General features: G+C 38.3%; 1 protein-coding gene across 2 annotated transcripts in view; it reads right to left on the reverse strand.

The window, feature by feature from the left end:
* LOC141403615 (uncharacterized) overlaps positions 1-25,916 on the reverse strand; it is a 622,248-nt gene that overhangs the window by 15,920 nt on the left and 580,412 nt on the right. For both annotated transcript variants that reach the window (XM_073986301.1, XM_073986300.1), the window contains 6 exons: positions 16,327-16,518; positions 14,194-14,600; positions 13,912-14,130; positions 4,836-5,169; positions 4,296-4,562; positions 3,919-4,102 (listed from right to left, as the gene is read on the reverse strand). In XM_073986301.1, coding sequence (XP_073842402.1) covers positions 3,919-4,102; positions 4,296-4,562; positions 4,836-5,169; positions 13,912-14,130; positions 14,194-14,600; positions 16,327-16,518 — 1,603 coding nt within the window. The remainder of the gene's footprint in view (positions 1-3,918; positions 4,103-4,295; positions 4,563-4,835; positions 5,170-13,911; positions 14,131-14,193; positions 14,601-16,326; positions 16,519-25,916) is intronic.

Genomic DNA, 25,916 nt, shown 5'->3' on the forward strand with positions numbered 1-25,916 from the left:
GCTCCAGCCAGAAAGACAGACAGACGGACGGACATTGCTCAATCGACTCCAAATTGAAACACATTTCGTCGAAACATACATGGGATCTAAAACCATTATTTCCATGAGGCACATTTTGTCCATATGAAAGTGTATATGGTAATTTTCAAATTTCCTTTAAAATTCCATAGAAAAAAAATTTAATATTTTTTTGGCGAGCACATCCGCCATTTTTGGTACATGGGTTACGAAAAAAATCGTGGTTTCAAATCTGTTCGCGTTCACAAAATTGGATGCTGCACTCAAAAGTTATGGAGGGTTTTAATCTCTTATAAAGAAAAAATATTTGAAAATTCCTATTGTGTTGTAATAAGAACATGTATATATGAATCGTTAACAGCATTTGATATCTATGCGTAGATACTAAAATAGTTGCTAAATTTATTTTTATTTTCGCGGAAAATCAAAAAATATGGAACAAATCATGGAGTAAATATTATTTATTCTAACTCAGAGTCCATAAAAATCTCTAAACAAATAATTTAAAAATACGTACATAATCTAGACAACGCGTAGAAAAATGTGAGATCAAAATTATAAAGATCGTGTTTATAACTTGCATGTTACAGCGACAACAAAGAACGGAAACTTATTGTTGGAAATTATTTCAAAAATATATTTCTTGGTTAAGTACGAAAAATTTGAAAAAAAATTTTGGGAGTTATTCTATTATTTCGCTAAATTTCCATACAAATCCTGAAGTATTTTGCTTAAACTTCTACTAGAAAAGTAATTAGTCATCGTGAAAGTATATTTGCTTTCTGTGATAAGCAATATAAATAAGAAGTAGAGAGTAATATTGAAATTACAATCAAAGAAAAAACATAGAAGTTAAAAACCGTATAATTCGCGAATCCGTTTAAATCAGTTGAGGTGCACGTGATTTTCGGATACAGGGAGTCCATGTCTATCAATATGCATGGATTTTCCCATGTTTCATTCAGCGGCCAAAGTGTGCCATCAGTTGCATCTTACTGTTCAAAAAACCTTCAAGTGGGCAAAAATTACGCGATGTGCATATGATTATAAGGTGCATCCGATTTCAATGGCCGCCTATTAAAAATACGTCAATATAAATTATTTTAGACTGATTCGCCAAGAACTGCGGATGTGCCACCACATTCTATTTTGGGATAAATAGGGATATTACTCCCGAATCTTTGTAATTTGTGACACACCTTTTTGGCAAATATTAGAATCGCGTATAAAGGATTACATTTCTGTAAAAATAATCAAAGAAAATCGCGGTTCAATTCGCGGAATTGTCAAAATATATTTTTGCAGATTTTCCTACTTTCAGGGTATCTATATCCGGCGTTTTAGTGGATAGATTCGAACGCGGAAGGGCTTATTAGATCCGGCACGTAAAAAAACTAAAATCACGCGGGGTTCAGGGGTACCTGTACGACAGTTGTAAATTTTAAAGCCAAAAAAATAGGTTTTTTCAGAAAATTTACGCACCAAATTTTCGCCTTTGGACTTCTATTACTAGGAAGCTGTACGGAGCACACTCATGAGATATACATCGAACGACGTGGAATCGCGAGTTCTACAATCCTATATACTAGTTTCGATTATTATCCAGTTGCACCCTCTAATTATAAGAAAAATTCGAAAAACACTGAAAACAAAACTTCAAAATGTCAGCATCGATTTTAGGGGGATGCAGTGTATATATCGAAAAGTCATACACTAGAACCATGTTGCCCAAGGGATATTCTTTAGTTCTCTCCTTGAGCACAGGTTTGAGTTTTGCGTGGTTTGGCAAGAAATCAAGAAAGAACACAAAAAAACTTGTTTACTTCAACACATTTTTCCCATTTTTTTATATTACCACCAACGCAGCTTCCACGAAAATTATTTGTTATGGTCCAAATTATGAGATCGTGGCTAAAACACTTCAATTAATATAAATATATTCATATTTTATAAAATATATTAACAGTTCGCGACTTATTAAATGGTGAACCTCAACTTCAACGATTGTAAAACTTTTTTGAATATTACCATATACCCTCGTTAGCATAAATGCTGAGGGTATAAACAGTAGTTTGATAATAGTTCGATCGAAATATAATATAATGAATATAAAACAAAGGAATATCTCAAATAAATGAAATACTTTTATTCTAGAAAGTTAGCTTTTATTACTCAAAAATACCCAAAAACATCTTAAAATGCTTTTTACATAGAGTCATCTAAAATTGATTGCATTCCAGCTGCACCATGTCCTTGTAAAAATCATGACTTCTTTCACGTAAAAGGACATAGCCACTTGCACTCATTATTCAACTACTTTTTTGGCTGCAAACAAAGATTCAGTCTGATATTGCTTGCACCCATGATTATCTTTTTGGATACAAACATTTTACTGAGTAATTAAAATACCGTAAAATAAATTGTTTCTTGTGTTTTTGAGAATTTTATTTGCAAAAAGTTATTATAAATGTAAACATTGCTAAAATGTGAAATTTTTATGAAATGGATTCAAATCGGACATTGTCGAAATGTGAGGAACGGAATGCATTTTTCATGACTCTGCGTGGACTGCTTCTAAAAAGGCTATTCAATCACTACTTCACATAGAACAACTTCAAATAAATTTTGCTGGGAGTATATTGCGTTAACCCGCTGAGTTGTTTCTGTATTTGATTCTCTCTCATGAACAAAACAAATGGCAAACAAACATCAAATTTTTGTTCTGGCCTCTCCATAACATAACGGCAAAATGTACCAGACTACAAAAACGAAGCAAATAATTTTTGGAAAACCACAGTTGGTGAATTTTCTGGTCGTTTTATTTTCTTGTTTAGTATGGTCTCTTGCACGACTTCTAAAGGGAGCCCAAAAATTGAGCACGATCGTGACACATAGTGCAGGTCGTGTTTAGTCGTGTCGAGCCAAAAAACACGATCACGCACGGCCAAAAATTTATTCCGGCACGACACGCACAAACACGGCGATTTTCGGGAAGGCACGAACACGCACTACTCACGGCACGACACGCGCCCACCTCTAGTCCATAGACGCACCCTTTCTTCCAGAGAGGGTCTATAGACGCACCCATTCTTCCAGAAAGGGTCTATAGACGCAACATTTCTTCCAGAAAGGGTCTATAGATGCACCCTTTTTCAAGAAAGGGTCTATAGATGCATCCTTTTTCAAGAAAGGGTCTATAGATGCACCCTTTTTCAAGAAAGGGTCTATAGATGCACCCTTTCTTCCATAAAGGGTCTATAGAGGCACCCTTTCTTTCAGAAAGAGTCAATAGAGTCACATTTTCTTTCAGAAAGGGTCTAAAGACCCACCCTTTCTTCCAGAATGGGTCTATAGAGGCACCCTATCTTTCAGAAAGGGTCTATAGAGGCTCCCTTTCATTCAGAAAGCTTTGAATACAGTGACTTCAAAACCCAAGAATAAAAATTGTATGATTTTCTTTGTAAGGTATTTTTTATCGAATCACCTTATATGTAAGAATTTATCTTATCGTAAATAAAAACTCTTCAAAATATGATACAGGGATATGAGGTTGTAAAAAGATTATGACCTTAGTATTTGCCTTCCTTAGTTTTAAAGATGGGGGCATGCAGACACTTCTCTCATATCAATAAGTCTCTTTATTATCGTCGAATTCAAGTGGCGTGTCGCCTAATGACACCACTTCTCTACTGAAAGCAAGGCAACATTACGCACAATGGCATCCACCTACATATAACTGTTACTCAAATTTCACAATTCAGCAAACATAAGTATTACCTTATTATATCAACCCTATGCTTCCTTTTCATAATAAAAATCACAGATTTATTTTAAGGTGTCAACTGTTATATAAGTTATAATATTTAATTTAAATTTTACTGCATACGCAGCCATACATACCTTCTGATGTTGTCAGGACAACTCTTGAGTTAGTTTCACATCGATACGAACTTGTGACCAGCAGACTTGTATTCGATGCTTTTTTCGGATTGTATTTTCGCAAAAATATGGCTTTCAGTCGGACATAAAGAAATTTATTACCGTTCGATGGTTCAATAAGCCAAGGACGAGTGCGACACTCCATCTGTGGAGAACATAAAATAGGAGAGTAAAGAAGAAACAGCAATAAATAAAAGATGTAAAAAATACGCTCAACATGGATTTGTGGGTAGATGAAATAAAAGCGATTAAGAACACCACACTTCATCACATCCATATGAGCTGCTTTTTACGATTTATTAAACACACACCCACATACACACGTTTATCATACTCACATCTCCGAATGTCATATCAATTGTCCCACTGGGACCGAATTTGCGACGACCATCCTTGCAATTTGTGGGTCCTTTTACAAATTCAAACATACCCTCGAAATTTAAAGCATCCGGATCATCAAGTGTGGACATGTTGTAGGCTGTGAAATGAACTTCAACATCACGGCTTGTCGATGTGTACTCCACCGGTAAGTGCGAAGAGTTGGATGAATTACAAAGGCAACCGCGAGGCAATAAAATTGTGTCATGATATGGCCTTTCGAATATCTGCACAATGAAATGGGTGTATGGGGAGTGGGGGGAACAAACAAGAAAAGAGCAACAAAACATTACATGTGTAATAATCACCTGAAAAGGTGGGTAATGTTGGTGATGTGGTTGGCCAGCAGCACACATCACCTGACCATCTATCAATCAATTTTGTTATTAAATAACAATAACACCGCCATGATGACGATGTCATGCACTATTTTGCATAACAATTCAGGCGTGCATCCATCATCAATACACTCCCCATCATTTTTTCGCATTGCTACTTACCTCCACTTTAACACTGGTATCACCATAACAGAATGACCTATTTATGTCCTCATCCACACGTGACATACACTCGCGATTCATTGTGGTCACTTTGCGTAATTTAATGCGTACCCTCTCGCCACGCATCCCTTCAAATTTGTAAATGCACTTGAGGTTGCGTGTGCCGCCGCGACCAAACAGAAATATATTTCGTACACTGCGAAAAATTGCCGGATCTTTACGGTCCATTAGGCTGCTGACAAATTTACGATTACAATCAAGTTCACCGCCACCCATGGGCAGACCATCCTGATGCAGATCGATAAATTCGTATTTTAATTTAAACTCCAGTGGCCTGAAAGGAGGAGGAGAAATATAACAATTAAAAGACATATTAGAACAAGTAAAAAAGTAATAAGTCCGGCCGGGCCGAACTTTTTATATCCTCCACCACAAATCTTCTGAAGTAAAACAGAATATCTCCTCCTAAAATTGTGGACAGGAAAGAAAATAATACAAAATAATACATGGATCTATGCTGACAGTTTTTGGTGGAGATGTTGTGTGACCACTGGGAACCTCAAATGTCGACTTGCAAATAGTTCGGTCGAAATTCGTAGCTAAAATCTTCAAAATACCAAAAATATGGAGGTACAGTTACATGGGGGCTATACCAAAACATTGACGTATATTGACAGTTTTTGGTTGAGATGTTTTGTGTCTACTGGGAACCTCAAACTTCAAATTATAGGTAGTTCGGTCGCAAAATGTGGCTATAATCCTCAAAATACCCAAATTTTATATGTGGGCTGTTCCAAAACATGGTCCTCTATTGAGAGTGTTTAGTTGAGATGTTTTGTGATCACTAGGAACCTCAACTGTCAATAACAATTATAGGTAGATCGGTGAAAAATTTTAGCTAAAATCCTCAAAATACAAAAAATCGGGAGCTTCCGTTATATGGGGGCTATATCGGAACTCCCTATATCGGAACCTATGTTGACAGTTTTAGGTGGAGCTATTGTGTGATCACAAGGAACCTCCACTGTCAAATTACAGGTAGTTCGGTCAAATATATTTGCTAAAATCCTCAAAATACCGAAAATCGGGAGGTATCGTTATATGGGGGCTATACCAAAACATGGGCCTATGTTGACGGTTTTTAGTGGAGATATTTTGTCAACTGTCAAATTACAGGTAGTTCGGTCAAAAATGTTAGCTAAAATCCTCAAAATACCGAAAATCGGGAGGTACCGTTATATGGGGCTATACCAAAACATGGACCTATGTTGACGGTTTTTAGTGGAGATATTTTGTGACCACTGGGAACCCCAAACGTGAAATTGCAGGTAGTTCGGTCAAAAGAAGTAGCTAAAATTTCCAAAATATCGAAAATCGGAAGGTACCGTTATATGGGGGCTATACTAAAAAGTGGTTGCCTATGAAAAAAATACACTCTGGTGCAAAAATATAGCGCTCTAGCTCAGTTATTGCAAACGCTAGAGTGATTACAACAGAGGGACTGACAGACGGACATGGCTAGATCGTCTTTGAATTTTATACTGATCAAGAATATATATACTTTACTAGCGGACCCGGCGAACTTCGTCTCGCTATTAAGGAATAAAATTTCTTACAAAAACTCAGAGAGATTTTCCAAAATTTTCTTCCGTAAAGACCTTCTCCTCGAAAATACGAATAACTGACAAAAAATTTTACAGAAATCGGCCTAACCGTTCTCATTTTATGAATTACTATACATTTTTACACCATTTTTATATATATAGATATGGTCGCAAATGATTAGTTCCATGTGTTACAAACAGAAAAACAAACTTAATATACCCTCCATACTATGGTGAAAAATTGTAATCAGATTCACTAGGACTAAACATTTCAAAAAATCCTCTAACACTTAAGCGAATGTTTTGAACTTTTTGAGAGAGATACCGGAAGATGCTTTCCCATATATGGACCTTGTTGGAATTTGACGTAGGATTTTTAGGGTTTTTAGGCCATTAAGTCAAGAAGCATGGACTTGCCCAAGGTCGTTTTTCTGATCATGAAAAATTTAACATGCTTCCTGTCTATAAAAGACCTGTCAGAGGGCTTCTTCCCATAGAAGTCCTATTGAAGGCCTTCTTATTAGAAAGATCTCTTAAAATACGTCTTAGTATAAAATGCCTATTGAACGCCTTTGATCCTATTTTATCAATAAAAAATTTCAGAGAGGTATTCTATGTGTAGAAGGCCTATTGGAGGTCTTCGACCTACGGAAAGTCTGTTGGATGTTTATTATGAAACATCTGTTGGAGGTCTTCTTACTGTAGAGCCCTGCTAAAAGTCTTCTTTCTGCAGGCAACTTATTGGTGGTCTTCCTGTTGGATATCTTTTATCAATATGTTGCAGATACTTTCTATCGCACGATAACTCTCGAACCGATTCGAATCAAATTTTGTCCAAACTTAGTTTAAGTTTGAAGATGGCCATATCAGTGCACTACTTCGGGTACCTCAAATTTCAAAATTTTTCTGTAAACTGGTGTGAACGATAACTCTCGAAGGGAGCAATCGATTTGGTCCAAAATTTGCACATCGTATTATTCCTTCCAGATATAGTTCGAGTTCGAGTATGGACTATATCGGTCCTTGCGGCTCCCTTTAAGACGGTGCAATTTTTTTCTTGCGCAAGTCCATATTCTTGAGATATTGGCCTAAAAGCTCTAAGAAACCCTGACGACAGACTTTTCACATCGTATTATTTCATCCACGCTTTACAAAACACTGATACTACCCATGCTGATGTATGGTTCAGAAGCCTGGGTACTTGCGCAAGCAGACAAGGCAATGCTTAGTGTATTTGGGAGAAAAAATCTTCGAAAGATCTATGGACCAATCTGCGCTGACAGGTGAATATCGACGTCGTATGAACAACGAGCTGTATCTGCTATACAACGACATCAGAATAGATAAACGGACCGTGATGCAACGATTGCGTTGGCTAGGCCATATTATAAGAATGAACGATGGTGAACTAGCTAAAAAGGCGTATAAATACGTGCCACATGGCGGTGCACGCAGAATTGGCAGGTCTAAGCTTAGATGGAGGAAAGAAGTGGATGAAGAGATGAAAAGGCGCGTTATTCCACAATGCGAAGCAGTAAACAGAGAGAGTTGGAGATCTTTTCTTAGTGCGGCTTATGGAACAATGTTCTGTAATGGACCAGCTAAGTAAAGTAAGTATTATTTCATCCAGTCATATATCACGTTGGAATATGGACTATATTGGTCCACTCCCACACAAAATTCGAAAAAGGTGAAGTTCATCTCGCGTAGTTTTGTTTCTTTTTTTCAGTAGGTTGTTCTAGCAGCCTCATTTACAGCGATACAATTTTTTCCGGAGTAAGTCAATACTCCCTGAGATAATGCCCCAAAAGCTCTATAACCCTGCCGGCACATACAAATAAGGCTATTGTTATACCCTCAGCATTTATGCTAACGAGGGTATATACATACACTTTCATACGGGCAAAATGTGCCTCATCCAAATAATGAGTTTAGACCCCAAGTATGTTTGGACGAAATGTGTTTCAGACAATTTGGAGTCGATTTAGCAAAGTCCGTCCTGTAAACTGGTGTGAACGATAACTCTCGAAGGGAGTAACCGATTTGGTCCAAACTTTGCACATCGTGAAATTTCTACCAAACTTAGATGAGAATCCAATATGGACTCAATCGGTCCACGTCTTCGAGTACTTCCCACACAAAATTTCGGAAAAGTTCAGTTTAGAACCTGCTCTCGAATCGCTTTGATTTTTGTTGTAGCAACTTGTATTCCCCCATACGGCGGTACAAGTTTCATCAGGGGCAAAGCCATACTTCCTGAGAAAATAGCCTGAAAGATGCAAAAAGCCCCTATGACACCGTGTGTAGTGGTTGGAGCGCAAGATAACTCTCGAACGGATCTGCCGATTCAGTAGAAAATTTGGGCGTCGTAATATTTTGTCCAAACACAGTTTAAATTCGAAGATAAGCCATATCGGTCCACTCCTTCAGGTACCTCCCCCACAAAAGTTAAAAAAAAATTTCGGAAAAATTGTGCGCACGATAACTCTTGAAGGAAAGGACAGATTTGGTCCATACTTTACGCATCCTAATATATCTACCAGATATAGATCAGGTTTGAATATGAACTATATGTGTCCATTCCTTCTTGTACCTCCCACACAAAATTTCGGATAAGTTCACTTTAAGACCTGCTCTCGAATCACTTTGATTTTTGTTGAAGCAACTTGCATTCGCTACCTCCATTACGAAAGTAAAAGTTTTTTCAGGGGCAAGTCCATATTTTTTGGGAAAACAGCTGGAAGAGTGTAAAAACCACATGGAACCATGTGTTGTGGCTGGAGATCCACTTCCATAACGGTCAATGTCAATCCATTCCTTTTAGTATCTCCTACGCAAAACTTTTGATTTTTAATCCTAATCAACATTTTTGTCAGTTCAAACGCCCAAAATGTTTAAAACCCCCTAAAAACATACGTTTTTTGGGGAAAAAATTGTTTCAATATACACAGGCTGATGGTATATCTATGTCGGCAAAGCCGACTGATACTTTTTAACTTGTTGGTGAAGCATTCGCTGTCTCAATTACGACGGAACAAGTTTTTTCAGGGGCAAGTTCATAATCCTCCGGGTGACGTAGGGGATGGAAGATACCAAGCAACGGTCCTGACCGGTTTTAACATGACAAAGCCCAGGATTTATCTTGGTCCCTCTTTCATCCCAAGTGGACACTGACCTCCCCGTGGTGTCACCTGGAACTGCCCTTAACACCCGTTAAAGGTAGTGAGCTAACATGTTCCGCGCGTTCACCCATAAGAACTTTAAAAACTTGGGTTTGGGCGTCGGGTTAGTAACCCTCCCCTAGAAAAAACAGCCTACTATGAAAAAACGAAAGAAAAGAAAAACAAACCCCTCTAAAGTTGACGAACCCCGCAAACGTTTTAAGGACCATGATCTGCGAATCTGCACCGGAATTTTCGCACTATTTATAGAGAAGGTGCAGTCTTCGCATTGGCAGACGTACTTGAAAAGTACAAGACCGATATTACTGCCATACAGGAAATACGATGGAACGGAAAAGGCGTCACAACAACACCTAAAGGTGACGCACTGTATTAAAGCTGCCATGACGTAAAGCATGAGTTTGGTTGTGGATTCGTAGTTAGTCAGAGACTAAAACATCTGGTATCCAGCTTCACCCCAGTGAATGAAAGACTTGCTACAATTCCAATAAAAGCTAAATTCATCAACATCAGCTTTATTTGCGCTCATGCTCCCACTGAAGACAAGGACGAACAGACCAAAGATATATTTTACGAACGCTTAGAAGAAACATATGACCGTTGCCCTGCCCATGACATTAAAATCATTTTAGGCGATTTTAATGCAAAAATTGGAAAGGAGAATATCTTTGGCCCAACAGTCGGGAAATTCAGTCTCCACAGTGAAACATCTGACAATGGTATGAGGCTGATAGACTTTGCAGCTGCAAAAAACATGGTAGTTAGCAGTACCAGATTTAATCATCTCGATATTAAAAGGGCACCTGGCTGTCTCCAGATCAGAAAACAAGAAATCAAATTGATCATGTTGTGATAGATGGAAGACATTCATCGAGCGTGTTGGATGTACGATCGTTCCGAGGCGCAAACATTGATTCGGACCACTACCTTGTTGCAGCAAAGGTACGCACCCGCTTAAACGTAGCAAACAAAGTACGAACAGACACAACACGAAAGTTAGACATCGGTAAGCTGCAATCACAACAGATAGCCACAGCATATTCCACTCAACTAGCCCAAGTGCTTAATCAAAGCACTCCTCATCCCGATAACATATCAGCGCGATGGCAAAGCATTGCCCACTCCATGCAAACAGCCGCAAAATCCATACTTGGATACCAGAGACCTCCAACAAGGAATCCATGGTATGATCAGGAGTGTCGTGCTGCCACCGAAGAGAAAAATGCGGCATATGGGGCTACTTTACAATCCGTAGCAACGCGTAGCGCACGAGAGAGGTATCGGGAGAAAAGGAGAGAGGAGAAACGTCTTTTCCGCAGGAAAAAGAGAGAGATGGAAAAGCGGGAGTGTGAAAAAAATCGGGATGTACAGGAGCCAGAATGAAGTCCGAAAATTCTACCAAAGAGTCAAGCATCAAACTGGTGGCTTTGGTACAGGCACATCCTCCTGTAGAGACCAGCAAGGTAATTTGGTAACTGATACAGATAGTGTACTCAGGATATGGACAGAACATTTTTCAAAACTGTTCGTATCCAATAGCAGCGAAAACGACGAAGATACCACAGTCCCAATCCCAGAAGATGGTATTGAATGTATACCGCCCAGCCAAGATGAGGTAAAGACAGCAATAAATCGGCTGAAGAATAATAAGGCAGCAGGGGCCGATGGCTTACCAGCCGAGCTGTTCAAAACCGGAGGCGACACGCTGAAAAGGTGTATTCATCAGCTAGTTAGCACCATCTGGCAGGAAGAACCAGTACCCGACGATTATAACCTGAGTATAACCGAGATAATTGGACCATACCAATGCGGCTTTAGACCTGGCAAGTCCACCATTGACCAGATATTTACCCTGCGGTAAATCCTGGAGAAGACCCAAGAGATGCAGATCGACACCTACCACCCTTTTGTCGATTATAAAGCAGCCTTCGACAGCCCGCTGCGTTCAAAGGTATTCCAAGCCATGTCTAAATTTGGTATCCCCGCAAAGCTCATCCGGCTTTGTAAAATGACTTTAACTGACACGAGGTCCTCAGTTAAAATAGGAAAGAACATCTCCGAAGAATTTTGTACAAAAAGAGGTTTCAGGCAAGAAGACAGCCTCTCGTGTGATCTCTTCAACATCCTGCTGGAAAAGGTTATTCGAGAGGCAAACGTCAAAAGAAGTGGCACAATCTACACTAATAGCCACATGTTACTTTCGTATGCTGATGATATGGACATCATGGGACGATCAGTAAAAGAAGTAACAGATACCTTTATGAAGGTCGAAGGAGAATCTGCTAAAGTGGGTCTGGCGGTAAACTGTGAGAAGACCAAGTTGATGGTGTCGACGCGCAATGCGTCCATTGAGCTCGGACCGACTGTGGAAGTTGGTTCCTATAATATTGAGGTAGTAAAAGACTTCGTCTACCTCGGCACCTCCGTAAACACAACAAACGACATCAGTTGTGAAATAAAAAGAAGAATTGTATTGGCCAACAGATGCTACTTTGGTTTAAGTAAGCAGTTTAAAAACAAAGCCACATCTCGTCAAACAAAAATAACGCTCTACAAAACGCTGATACTACCCGTGCTGATGTTGGCTTCGAAGCCTGGGTACTTGCGCAAGCAGACATGGCAGTTCTTGGTGTGTTTGAGAGAAAAATTCTTCGAAAGATCTACGGACCAATCTGCGTTGACGGTGAATATCGACGTTGCATGAACCACGAGCTGTATCTGCTATACAATGTCATCAATATTGTTAAACGTATCGAGATGCAGCGATTGCGTTGGCTAGGTCATATCATAAGAATGAGCGATGATGAACCCGCTAAAAAGGCGTATAAATACGGACCGCTTGGCGGTGCACGCAGAATTGGCAGGCCAAGGAATAGATGGCGCAAACAAGTGGATGATGAGATGAAAAGGAGCGGTATTCCAGAGTGCGAAGCAACAAATAGAGAGGAATGAAGATCTCTTCTTAGTTCGGCCTATAGAACAAATGTTCTGTAATGGGCCAGCTAAGTAAGTAAGTTCATAATCCCTGATAAAATGACCCCGAAAGCTGTAAAACCCACTAAGGAACCATATGTAGTGGATCCTGCGCACAACAACTCTCCAGCGGATAAACGAATTCTACCAAAATCTGGCAGTCGTAATATTTTGCGCAAACTTAAATCAATTTCTAAGATGGGCCGTATCGCTCCACTCCTTTGAGTATCTTCCCCACAACAGTTTAAAATATTCGCCAAAATGGTGCGCATGATAACTCTCGAAGGCAGTAACCGATTTGGTCCATACTTTGAAAATCGTGATATTTCTACGAGGCATAGATCAGGTTATAATATGGAATATATAAGTCAACTCCTTCGGGTACCTTCTCCACCAAATTTCGGAAAAGTGCAGCTTAGGACCTCATCTCGAATCGTTTTGATTTTTCTTGCAACAGGTTGTACTCAAGGCCCCTATTACTATGGTACACGTTTTTTGATTGGGGAGGCCATAATCCAAAATCCCCAAAAGCTAGTGGCTAGTACACACGACAACTCTCGGACCGAATACTGCATTTTCATATCGTTACATTTGCAAAAAATAGTATGCAAAATTCGAAGGCGGTGCTTACTTCCACTTCTTCCGGTACCTTCCCCACAAATGTTCGAAAATATTCCTTAAAACGGTACTCGCGATATCTCATAAACGGAGCAACCGATTTGATCCAAACTTTGGATCTTGAAACTTAGTCTATGTTGAAAAGTGGGCCCTATCGGTCGACTGTTTGTACCCACACACAAAAATGTTCATCATTTTTGTTTAAGCGCCGTTAAGGTTCTGTTCGAGGATCTTTGGAAATTTTTAGCGAAAGTACACCTAGTGTCCCTGTTTACAGCGATAATATGTTTTTGGTGGGCAAGTCCATGTTTCCTGATATAATGGTCCAAATTAGAGTTGGGTAATCTAGTTCCTAGAGGTAGTTCCATATAGTTCCTTTGTCACAACTCTAGTCCAAATGGTCCAACGGAAATGACTGGTGGACGCATTATCTATGAAGAGCAATGTCTTCCAAAATTAGACCCACTTCCAAACTGGACTACGTCGGTCCATACTTTTAGGCACAACGTTTAAGCTTTAATCTAAATCCATATTTTTGTAGGCAAGTAAATACGCCCAAAATTCTGAAAACCTCCTAAATACAAAGTTTTTTTTTTGAAAAGATTGTGTTTCACTTCACACAGGCTGAGGTTATATCTCTGTCGATAAAGCCGACTGATTCTTTTTTACCTTTTACTTGTTGTTTTTATAAAAGCTTACCTCAAGACCGTCGATTCGGTATTTTTCAATTCCAATGTTATTGAATCTCCACTGGATACATAACTTTCTGATACTGTACACGGTCTGGCATATGTTTCATTGATATTAGCACGATCGCAGGTTCGAGGTACAGTGCCACGACAATAACGGGCAATCACATTAGTTGTGTTGTGCGAATATTGTTGCAGTGAGGGATGGACCAGATTTGTCTCGGTTATACTAAAAAAAGGTTTCGGATAAGTGAATTAACTCTCTCCACTACCTATTGTCCTTACTACTTACCAATTTAAATCCTTACACACAGGCGGTTCTCTCATCGAACCATCCCAAATACGCAACATACCACTGCAATCCTCTTGGGTTTGTAGAACACCTATGGCCCCCACTGATGTTTCATCTATCTGGCCAAATTCTGGATCCAAATTGAATTTTAACATTGATATCCATACCTTGAAGCGTGATGGTGGAGCATGGGCACCTTGGGCATTGGTACGTCGTGAGAGACTTAAATGGTCGAATGTCTTGAAAATACCCACACCCTGCAGATGATAAAGGCAGGTGGTATTGGGGGCCAGTGAATGTTTGGGGTTTTCTAGAATACCACGTCCCGCACCTCGTATCCAAAATTCACAAGGTTTTTTATTCTTTGAATAGGTGGGTGATTGTACATCGACAAAAATAACTTCAACCTGTGGAAATAGAGAATAAAAAACTCATAAACAAAAAAGCACGCACACACATACACTCCACGTCAGTAGAATAGAACACTTACATTTTTGTTAATGTTAGCTTACTTATCCCAAAACGAATGAATCTGCGTTTTTAATCTTGTGGGGATTTAAAGTCTATGATGTTACGTATCAAACACAGAAAAAATTATGTTTCTAGCTCTTCGCGAAATGATTTTCTGATCAATTTTCCGATAGTACTATGAAAAATAGGCATTTATTTTTGGTCATCAGGATAGAACAGTCACTTTATTTTCGCGAATTTTTGAGATATTAACGCCGAATTTTCTTTCAGTCGATAAACCAAGGCTTTCTAATAATTTTTCACCAAAGAAAACCAATAAATTATTCCGCGGACACCGAAATAACAGCGTTAAAGGGTTTAAATTGACAGATATTTGAAACATCTCGCAATATCAATAGGAGTCGCGCAGTTATGTCATATTTCTTCACAATAATATAGAATATGACACAGACAACCTCGACGGATACAATCGAGTGCTTCGGATGCTGATAAGATGGAACATTTTCAAAATAATTATGAAAAACGTCGAAATTTCTTATAAAACCCTTGATGTTTTGTTAAATAAAATGTTTTATCCGCGAACAAGTCCGCCGTTTAAAGGTTTGGAAATATGCTCCAGATTTGGAGGAAGATAATAAGATACGAAAACAACCGTTATTTTAATGTACTGAGGGAAATTTAGCACATTTTTTAAATTGAACACACTCCTTGGACTTCGAGTTTTATATGTGTTCTTTTTTCGGTGTCCGCGACTGTTCTCAACAGTGTTATGCTCCAATATAAATGGACCAGGTTATGCTCTCTATGCCGGATTTTACGAATTAGTAGTTTTTTTAACTGAGCTCGCAAATGTAAAATCCCCGTTTTCGCGGGAAAACACAGTCATGGAAATTAAGGTTTTAGGTTTCGTATGTTGTTTTACAAAGTACTAAAATTTCCCTCAGTGCATTAAAATAACGGTTGTTTTCGTATCTGATTATCTTCCTCCAAATCTGGAGCATATTTCCAAACCTTTAAACGGCGGACTTGTTCGCGGATAAAACATTTTATTTAACAAAACATCAAGGCTTTTATAAGAAATTTCGACGTTTTTCATAATTACTTTGAAAATGTTCCATCTTATCAGCATCCGAAGCACTCGATTGTATCCGTCGAGGTTGTCTGTGTCATATTCTATATTATTGTGAAGAAATATGACATAACTGCGCGACTCCTATTGATATTGCGAGATGTTTCAAATATCTGTCAATTTAAACCCTTTAACGCTGTTATTTCGGTGTCCGCGGAATAATTTATTGGTTTTCTTTGGTGAAAAATTATTAGAAAGCCTTGGTTTATCGACTGAAAGAAAATTCGGCGTTAATATCTCAAAAATTCGCGAAAATAAAGTGACTGTTCTATCCTGATGACCAAAAATAAATGCCTATTTTTCATAGTACTATCGGAAAATTGATCAGAAAATCATTTCGCGAAGAGCTAGAAACATAATTTTTTCTGTGTTTGATACGTAACATCATAGACTTTAAATCCCCACAAGATTAAAAACGCAGATTCATTCGTTTTGGGATAAGTAAGCTAACATTAACAAAAATGTAGGTGTTCTATTCTACTGACGTGGAGTGTACATATACATGTGAATATTCCCTGTTGCTGTCAACATACCTCTAATTGAAAGCCATAAAGTGGCAAGACTTGTGATGAACTGCCCGTAAATGTGCCATAGGGTGAAGTGGTAAACTCTACTAATAGCTCTGGTCCACTGGAGACAGCTGCCGGCACCGCTTGGCCACCACCACAGAATTTTAGCATAATTGGATCACGCGTAGTATAGCCATCATATATGGTCACGTAGTCCTGGAATCATTAAAACACATACACATAAACATCATAATGAAGTGTTTGTTGTTCTTGTTGTGTGTCATTTCTTGCTCACAATGAGTGTTGTTATGTCGCTTCCCAAAACGACACAAGAGTAACAAAAAGTACATATTACCATTAGTAGTAGTAGAAGAAGAAGAAGAATAAAAATACAACCAAATGGAAGATAGAACACAAAAAACAATAACAACCATAAACTCCTTGAAAAAAAAGAGGTGACACATTTAAGTACGTGTTGGGTTAGAAAAATGGATCAGCAAAAGTACTGAATAAAGGAGGAAGGGTCACAACAACACACAGAGAGTATGCAAAGTGAATACGTGTCCTGTTGACATGACGTTGTTGTTGTTGAAGCGATAGTTAAAGAAAATAAATGGGAAAAAAGTAGATAAAACGAGAGAAGGGGGATGGTGGATGTGTTTGTGGTGACTGAAAAAGTGACAATCATTTAACATTATTATGGTGGTTTACTAGGGTGGTTGAGGGAAACAAATATCCACAAACGGATTTTCAACTCTGTTTTTTAGGTGATGTAAAAGAGAAATTTTTGAGGTTTTCTTTATCATTGTCGTTTAACATAATGCCAGAAAATTGTGGGGTTTCATTGCATTTCTCTAAAAAGAAGAATGTGAATAAAGGAGATTTTTGGCATTGGTGAGGAGCTATAATAGAAAAACTATTGAGAAATGTAAAAGATGTAAAATAACATTACGTGTGTGATTAGATGGCAATTCACAGATATGTGTCAATCCCGTAATATATCGAAATTTTTTTACGATCAAAGACAAAATCTCGGTTAAAATTAAATAATAATATGTTTCCCAAGAGCAATACATTAAATGTGATGTTCTGACTGTGTAAAAGCACTATCTCAAGTGCGCACACATAGGTATTTTTTATACCCTTCACCATAGTATGAAGGGTGTATTAAATTTGTTTTTCTGTTTGTGACACATGGAACTTATCACTTGTGATCATATAAAGTATATATATTCTTGATCAGTAAGTTGTAATCACTCTAGCGTTCGCAATAATTGAGCTAGAGCGCTATATTTTTGCACACGAGTGTCTTTTTTCATAGGCCACTTTTTGGCATAGCCCCCATAAAAGGTACATCCCTATTTTCGGTATTTTGGGAATTTTAGGTACATTTTTTACCGAACTACCTGCAATTGAACATTTGAGGTTCCCAGTGGTCACAAAATAGGATTAAAAAATTTTTGACCGAACTACCTGCAATTGAACATTTGAGGTTCCCAGTGATCACAAAACACCTCCACCAAAAACAGTCAACATAGGTCCATGTTTTGGTATAGCCCCCATATAACGGTACCTCCCCATTTTCGGTATTTTGAGGATTTTAGCTACAATTTTGATTGAACTACCTGTAATTTGACTGCTGAAGTTCCTAGTAATCGCAAAACATCTCCACTAAAAACTGTCAGCATAGGTCCATGTTTTGTATCGTCCCCATATAACATTATCGGTATTTTTGACCGAATTCGAAAAACTGTCCATGTTTTGGTAGAGCCCCCATATATGGGTACCTCCCGATTTTCGTTTTTTATTTTAGTTACAATTTTTGTCCCAAATATCTGCAATTCGACATTTGAGGTCACAAAACTTCTCCATCAAATACATAGGTCCACACCTTGATATTGGCCCTAATAAGTTTCCCGACCGATTGAATACATTTTTTATGCTTTTTATACACTCCACCATATGGAGGGTATAATTAAATTTGTCACTCCGTTTGTAACACATCGAAATATTCGTCGGAGACCCTATAAGGTATATATATTATTGATCTGCATAAAATTCTATGTTGATTTAAACGCGTCCGTCCGTCCGTCTGTCTGTTGAAATCAAGATACAGCTCGCAGTTTTAAAGATAGAGAGTCAATATTTGGTACATAAGTTGTTATTACTTGCAGGATGGTTGGTATTGAAAATGGTCCACGTTTTGATATAGCCTCCATAGAACGGTACCTCCAGATTTTCGGTATTTTTAAGGTTTTAGCATCACTATCCTACCAAAATGGCTGAAATTTGGTATTTAGTTATCGTTGTATAAAACTTTCCACCTTAAATTTGGTGGTATAAGTATATACATTCATATACCTCCCATAGAACGGTACCTCCCGATTTTCGGTATTTTGAAGTTTTTATCTTCATTATCTCACCGAAATGGCTGAAATTTGGTACTTAGCCTTCGTTGGGGTATACAACTTTCCCTCAGAATTTAGTCCGTATAGGTCCACGCCTTCATATAGCCGATTTACGGTATTTTGAAGGTTGTGGCCGCCATATTCCACCGATATGGCTGAAATTTGGTATTTAATCTTTATTTGGGGTATAAAACTTTCTCCCATAAATTTGTCGGTATGGGTTCACGCCTTCATATAGCCCCCATAGAACGGTACCTACCGATTTTCGGTATTTTATAGGTTGTGGCCCCAAAATTCCTCAGAAATGACTGAAATTTGGTACTTAGTCTTTGTTATAGTATAAAACTTTCTTCCATAAATATGTGTATATAGGTCCACGCCTTCATATAGCTCCCATTGAATGGTACGTCCCGATTTTCGGTATTTTGTAGGTTATACGAGTAGCTTCATTATTCCACCGAAATGGCTGAAATTCGGTACTTAGTCTTGGGGTTATAATATTTTCCCCAGAATTTTGTCTATGTAGGTTCACGCCTTCATATAGCCCCCGTAGAACGGTACCTCCTGATTTTAAATACTTTGAAGGTCTCACCTAAATGGCTGAAATTTGGTAGTTAGTCTTCGTTGATGGAACAAAGCGCTTTCATATAGCCCCACAGTACGGTTTCTCCATATTTTTGTTTTTTTTGGAAGTTAGACACATTATTTTACCGAAACCATTTTTACCATTTTACTTCCATTCAACTCGTGGTGGATGGTATAACAAGTTCGGCCTGGCCGAACTTAACGACATTCTTACTTGTTTACCTTATTTAGGTATCAGTGGTTACAAAATATCTGACAGGGAAGAAAATAATAAGTATCGTCTTAAGGGGTCTCACTATAAATTGCATAACGAGACCCAGTCTTGCCTAATATATAAATATCTATATAGTAGGACGGGATTGACCGTGTAGTACCATACACCACTACTTTTGGGTTTTAACTTTTGTAGAATACTAGTTAATTTGTAAAAAGTTACTCCTTCAAAAGACGTGATAGTACGTTAAAAAGTAGATTTCCATACATATTAAGGTATCAGTCATCTACTAAAAAAATTTTACATCAAAGATGGGTTTAAGTTTCAGTTCAGGCGGCATTCTTTAATAACACTGGTCGACAAAATGAAAAAAGTTGCCTGTTTCATCCGAATTTTTGTCTGTTCTTAAACCAAATTGGCGAGTTATTTTCAGATCCGGAAAAAGTTTTTCTCTATCAGCTCTTGCTTTCGAGAAATAGTTCAGAACCCTATTTTACGGTTTTTACCCAAATTTTCGTTATCCTTGATCACCAAAAATATTACTAGCAAATCAGCGTTAATGAGCTGACACAGGAAGTTAACAGGTTGGTCGATGAGCATAAACGGAAAAAGTTGTTAAATCATCTGAAGAATTCATCATTAGAGCCGGAAATTGTGTGCAACATTGAAGGCACTATCGAACCTTGGAAAGAAGGAAGATAGGACCTCTGTCACGTTTGGCGACGTTACGCTAACTGATCCGAAGAGGTGCACAAGTTATTTCAATCAACAGCTATCCGGTTGGCAGTCATCGGCAGTGATGCCAGATAAGATTGGTAGAAAATCGTCAATTTTCGGTAGCCAAAATCGTTAAAATAGTTTTAAAATCGTTAAAAAATCGACAAATACAATAACTTGTATTTCAGTTCAAATTATTTCTATATAAGACAATAAATAAAATGTTAAGTAAAGAAAATAATTACCAATTCATAAAACAAAACAGTTTTGTGACAAATGGCCACCTACGAAACACTGTTTTACAAAAAAAACTGTATTCGCTATAGGTCGAGAAGGACTATGCCGATCACCATATATTTTTGTGGGTTTATTGAGTACAACGCCACCCCAAGCCTCACTTGCGGCTTCTGGGTTTTTTAGTGGAACAATTATAGTATATTATTAAGTACATAAAATATGTTCTTTAAAGGGCAGATTCTTTAAAATTTTGGAAGTTTTCTGGCCAAAAAAACTAGCCGATTTTTTAACAAAGTTTGAATTTTAAAAGTCCACAATTTTTTAATTAATTTTTTTATACCCTCAGCCTTTAGGCTAGAAAGGGTATATCATCAATATTTTGGAAAATTTAACATAGCTGAAGCCAAGGTTTACCCCTTTTAGAACACGCGACTTGTGATTGCATATTATACAAATTAAATATTTTTGGATAACATGAAACGTTTTTGAACATGGCAAAAATATTGGCCTTAAAAGATAGTTTGCGTGGAAGCTGGGGCTATATTTATGTTAAACCAGTAAGGAAAGGATCATAGTCGGGCGGGGCCGACTATATGATACCCTACACCACTGTGAAAATGTAAAATATATATATGTAGAAGAAATATATCAATTTGAACTGATTTCTATACAATATGGTACACTTATTACTAGACAAAATTCGGTCACACATTCCAAATTTCATCAAAATTGGACAGATATAGGGTTTTTGTGCAGCAAATGCGTGAATTCGGGCGAAAATATACATATATGGGAGCTATATCCAAATCTGGGGGGCCACCGTGGTGCAATGGTTAGCACGTCCGCCTTGCACTCAGAAGGTCTGCGGTTCGAATCCCAGGCCAATAACATCAAATTTTCAACGGTGGCAAAATTCCCGCTCAGTAATGTTGGCGACATTTCCTGAGTATTTAAGCCATGAAAAACTTCTCTACAAGTGGTGTCGTAAGGCACGCCGTTCGGACTCGGCAATAAAAAGTAGGTCCCATATCATTGAGCCAATATGAATCGGCCTGCACTCATTGATATTAGAGAAGTCTCCCTTGTCCCATCTGGGATGTTTGTGGAACAATTATTATTATATCCAAATCTGAAGCCATTTCGATGTAATTTGGCACATTTATTTTTAGACCGAATTCTGTCACACATTTCATATTTCATTGAAATCAAACATATATAGCGTATTTGGTGCAGCCAATACCTGAAATCGGGCGAAAATATATATGGGAGCTATATCCAAATCTGAACCGATTTCGATATAATATGGCATACTTGTTTCTAGATCGAATTCAGTCACACATTCCAAATTTCACCAAAATCGGACCTATATTGCGTGTTTGTTGCAGCAACTACGTCAAATCGGACAAATACGTCAAATCGGCCTAAAATATATATGGGAGCTATATCCAAATCTGAACCGATATCAATGTAATTTGGCACATTTATTTTCAGACCGAATTCAAACACATATTCCAAATTTCATCAAAATCGGACGTATATAACGTGTTGGGTGCAGCAAATACGTCAGATCGGCCGAAAATATATATGAGAGCTATATCCAAATCTGAACCGATTTTCACCAAAAGCAATAGCGTTCTTCCTATGGCTGAAAAAATTATATTCCCCAATTTTCAGCTGAATCGGACAAAAAATGCGACCTGTACGTTGCGAAGAAAAATACATGGACAGACGGACGACATGCATAAATCGACTCAGAAAGTGATTATATGTATATCCCCAAAAGGACCTATGGGTCTATTTCGTTTCCTTTTGTATGTTACATACAAATGCACAAAGACATAATACCCCTTACCACAGTGTGGTGTAGGGTATAAAAATGGGTTGAAGCCGACTTGTCTTTTTGTTTTATCTCGATTTGTGAATAAACCGCACTTCTTACGATTTTCCTGTCAAAGTAAAAGTAGAAGCCAACTAAATACGAATAATCTCACTAATGTATTTCTTTTAAAAATTTGATCTGCTTCTACCATTACATGATGCTGACATTTTGAAGCCAGATTTACAGTGTTTTTCGAAATGTTCTTCTAATTTCATTCCGCAAACAGGGTATTAAAAAAATCATATATAGGAATGTAGAACTCGCGATTCTGAGTTATTTGATATACAGTGAGTGTCAAAAATATTCGGTTTTCAATTTCACCAATAATAACATCCCAGTATTATTTTTTTTATTTTAAAAACCCATGTCCAATATCCAAAAAACCAAATACTTAAAAAATATTGGTCCTGTGGCAATTAAAAAATGTATGTAACATGGATCCATCGCAACTCTATAAGCGAAAATAGCAAAGAAAACGTTGTTAACCCTATTTTCTATGCATCAAAAATATTCGGTTTTTTGTAAATTTTCTTAAATATTTTGCCAAAAAAACAGGTCATTATCGAAAGTCATTTAGAACTTGGTGACCAATTTTAAGAAAATTAAGGGAGGTTTAGCCACAATTTTTCAAGAGATTCCTCTACCTTCCCTCCCAGTCCTTGGTTTTGGTTGGCTTATGTGTTTCACGAAATCGATTATTTCTATATTTTTGTGACTTTTGCACATTATTTCAACTATATTCGACTAAACATTCAAAATAAAATTTCCTTTTATTTCTGTTGTTATACCCTACACCACTATGTGGAAAGGGTATTATAAGATTGTTTTGGTAAAAATTCATGTAACACCGCGAAATACTCGTCGGAGACCCCCCAATGTGGTACACCAATCTTCATATCTCGGCGAGATAAAGTGATTTTAAGATGTGTGTCCGTCCGTCCGTCTGTCCATTATAAATTGTAATCAAACTCCAGGGCGCAATTATGGACCGATCGTCACGATATTTGGTATGGAGGTCGGTTTCACATCAGAATAGATCGCTATTTTAATTGGTGATGATCGTGAAATATTTAACGGGTAAAATGGACCAAAAACATAATTTTTATCCGATTTTGTAGCTGCTTTGTAGGTCGCAATAATAGTCCGATCGCCTCGAAATTTTAAATAATAACGTAAGGGAATATGACAAGGAAGAAGCTTGCAATTTGAGATGGTGATCAGATAATATTTAGAGGGTTAAATGGACCACAACTTGTGTGTGAAAATTGTGAAAAATTTTAATATACAGCTTATATCTTTATTCCTGGAAAGTAAGCTATATTTGGAAGAGGAACGCTTCACCTTTCTATTGATGTCAATTGTGTTGGTGTGCATGATAAGATAACAGACTTACAGCCTAATATACCCTGTTATTTCTTTGTAGTGTAATCATAAACACTCTAGAGGTCGCAATTACTTACTTACTTACTTAGTTGGCCCATTACAGAACATTTGTTCCATAGACCGAACTAAGAAAAGATCTCCATTCCTCTCTGTTTTTCGCTTGACTTTTTGGAATACCGCGCCTTTCCATTTCTTCATCCACTTGTGTGCTCCATCGAAGCTTAGGCCTGCCGATTCTTCGTGCACCGCCATGTGCATGTATTCATACGCCTTTTTAGCGGGTTCATCATCGCTCATTCTCATGATATGGCCTAGCCAACGCAATCGTTGCATCTCGATACGTTTAACTATATGCATGGGTTTGTATAGCTTATATAGCTCGTGGTTCATACGACGTCGATATTCACCGTCAACGCAAATCGGCCCGTAGATCTTTCGAAGAATTTTCCTCTCAAACACACCAAGCACTGCCTCATCTGCTTGTGCAAGTACCCATGCTTCGGAGCCATACATTAGCACGGGTAGTATCAGCGTTTTGTATAGTGTTATTTTTGTTTGACGAGATGTGGCTTTGTTTTTAAATTGCTTACTTAATCCATAGTAGCATCTGTTGGCCAATACAATTCTTCTTATTTCACAACTGATGTTGTTTGTTGTGTTTATGGCAGTGCCGAGGTAGACGAAGTCTTTAACTACCTCAAAATTGTAGGTACCAACTTCTACGGTTGGTCCGAGCTCTATGGACGCTTTGCGCGTCGACACCATCAATTTGGTCTTTTCGCCGTTTACCGCCAGACCCACTTTCGCAGATTCTGCTTCGACCTTCCTAAAGGTATCAGTTACTTCCTTTACTGATAGCCCCATGATGTCTATGTCATAAGCATAGGCAAGTAACATGTGGCTATTGGTGTAAATTGTGCCATTTCTTTTGACATTTGCATCTCGTATTACCTTTTCCAGCAAAATGTTGAATAGGTCACACGAAAGGCTGTCTCCTTGTCCGAAACCTCTTTTGGTACAAAATTCTTCGGAGAGGTTCTTTCCAATTTTAACAGATGACCTAGTGTCAGTTAGAGTCATCTTACAAAGCCGGATGAGCTTTGCGGGAATACCAAATTCAGACATTGCATGGAATACCTTTGATCGGAGGGGACTGTCGAATGCTGCTTTATAATCGACAAAAAGATGAAATGTGTCGATCTGCATCTCTTGGGTCTTCTCTAGGATTTCTCAGCGCGTCGCCTCCGGTTTTAAACAACTCGGCTGGTAAGCCATCGGCTCCTGCTGCTTTATTATTCTTCAGCCGGTTGATTGCTGTTTTTACCTCATCTTGGCCGGGTGGTATACATTCTATACCATCTTCTGGGAGTGGATCTGCGGTATCATCCTCTTCGCCACTATTGGATACCAGCAGATTGGAGAAATGTTCCTTCCATATCCTGAGCACGCTATCTGTATCTGTTACCAACCTTGCTGGTCTCTACAGGAGGATGTGCCTGTAACAAACCCATCTGTTTGATGTTTCACTCTTTGGTAGAATTTTCGGACTTCATTCTGGCTCCTGTACATCTAGATTTTTTCACACTCCCGCTTTTCCATTTCTCTCTTTTTCTTGCGGAAAAGACGTTTCTCTTCTCTCCTTTTCTCCCGATATCTCTCTCGTGCGCTACGCGTTGCTACTGATTGTAAAGTAGCTCTATATGCCGCATTTTTATCTTCGGTAGCAGCACGACACTCCTGGTCATACCATGAATTCCTTTGTGGAGGTCTCTGGAATCCAAGTATGGATTTTGCGGCTGTTTGCATGGAGTGGGCAATATATCTTTGGTCTGTTCGTCCTTTTCTTCAGTGGGAGCATGAGCGCAAATAAAGCTGATGTTGAAGAATTTAGCTTTTATTCGAATTGCAGCAAGTCTTTCATTCACTGGGGTGAAGCTGGATACCAGATGTTTTAGTCTCCGACTAACTACGAATCCGCAACCAAACTCATGCTTTACGTCATGGCAGCTATAATACAGTGCGTCACCTTTAGGTGTTGTTGTGACGCCTTTCCCAATCCATCGTATTTCCTGTATGGCAGTAATATCGGCCTTGTACTTTTCAAGTACGTCTGCCAATGCGAAGACTGCACCTTCTCTATAAAGAGTGCGAACATTCCAGGTGCAGATTCGCAGATCATGGTCCTTAAAAC

The sequence above is a fragment of the Musca autumnalis genome, unplaced genomic scaffold (genome assembly GCF_047663935.1).
Source record: "Musca autumnalis isolate F117 unplaced genomic scaffold, ASM4766393v1 scaffold_4, whole genome shotgun sequence".
Classification (NCBI taxonomy): domain Eukaryota; kingdom Metazoa; phylum Arthropoda; class Insecta; order Diptera; family Muscidae; genus Musca; species Musca autumnalis.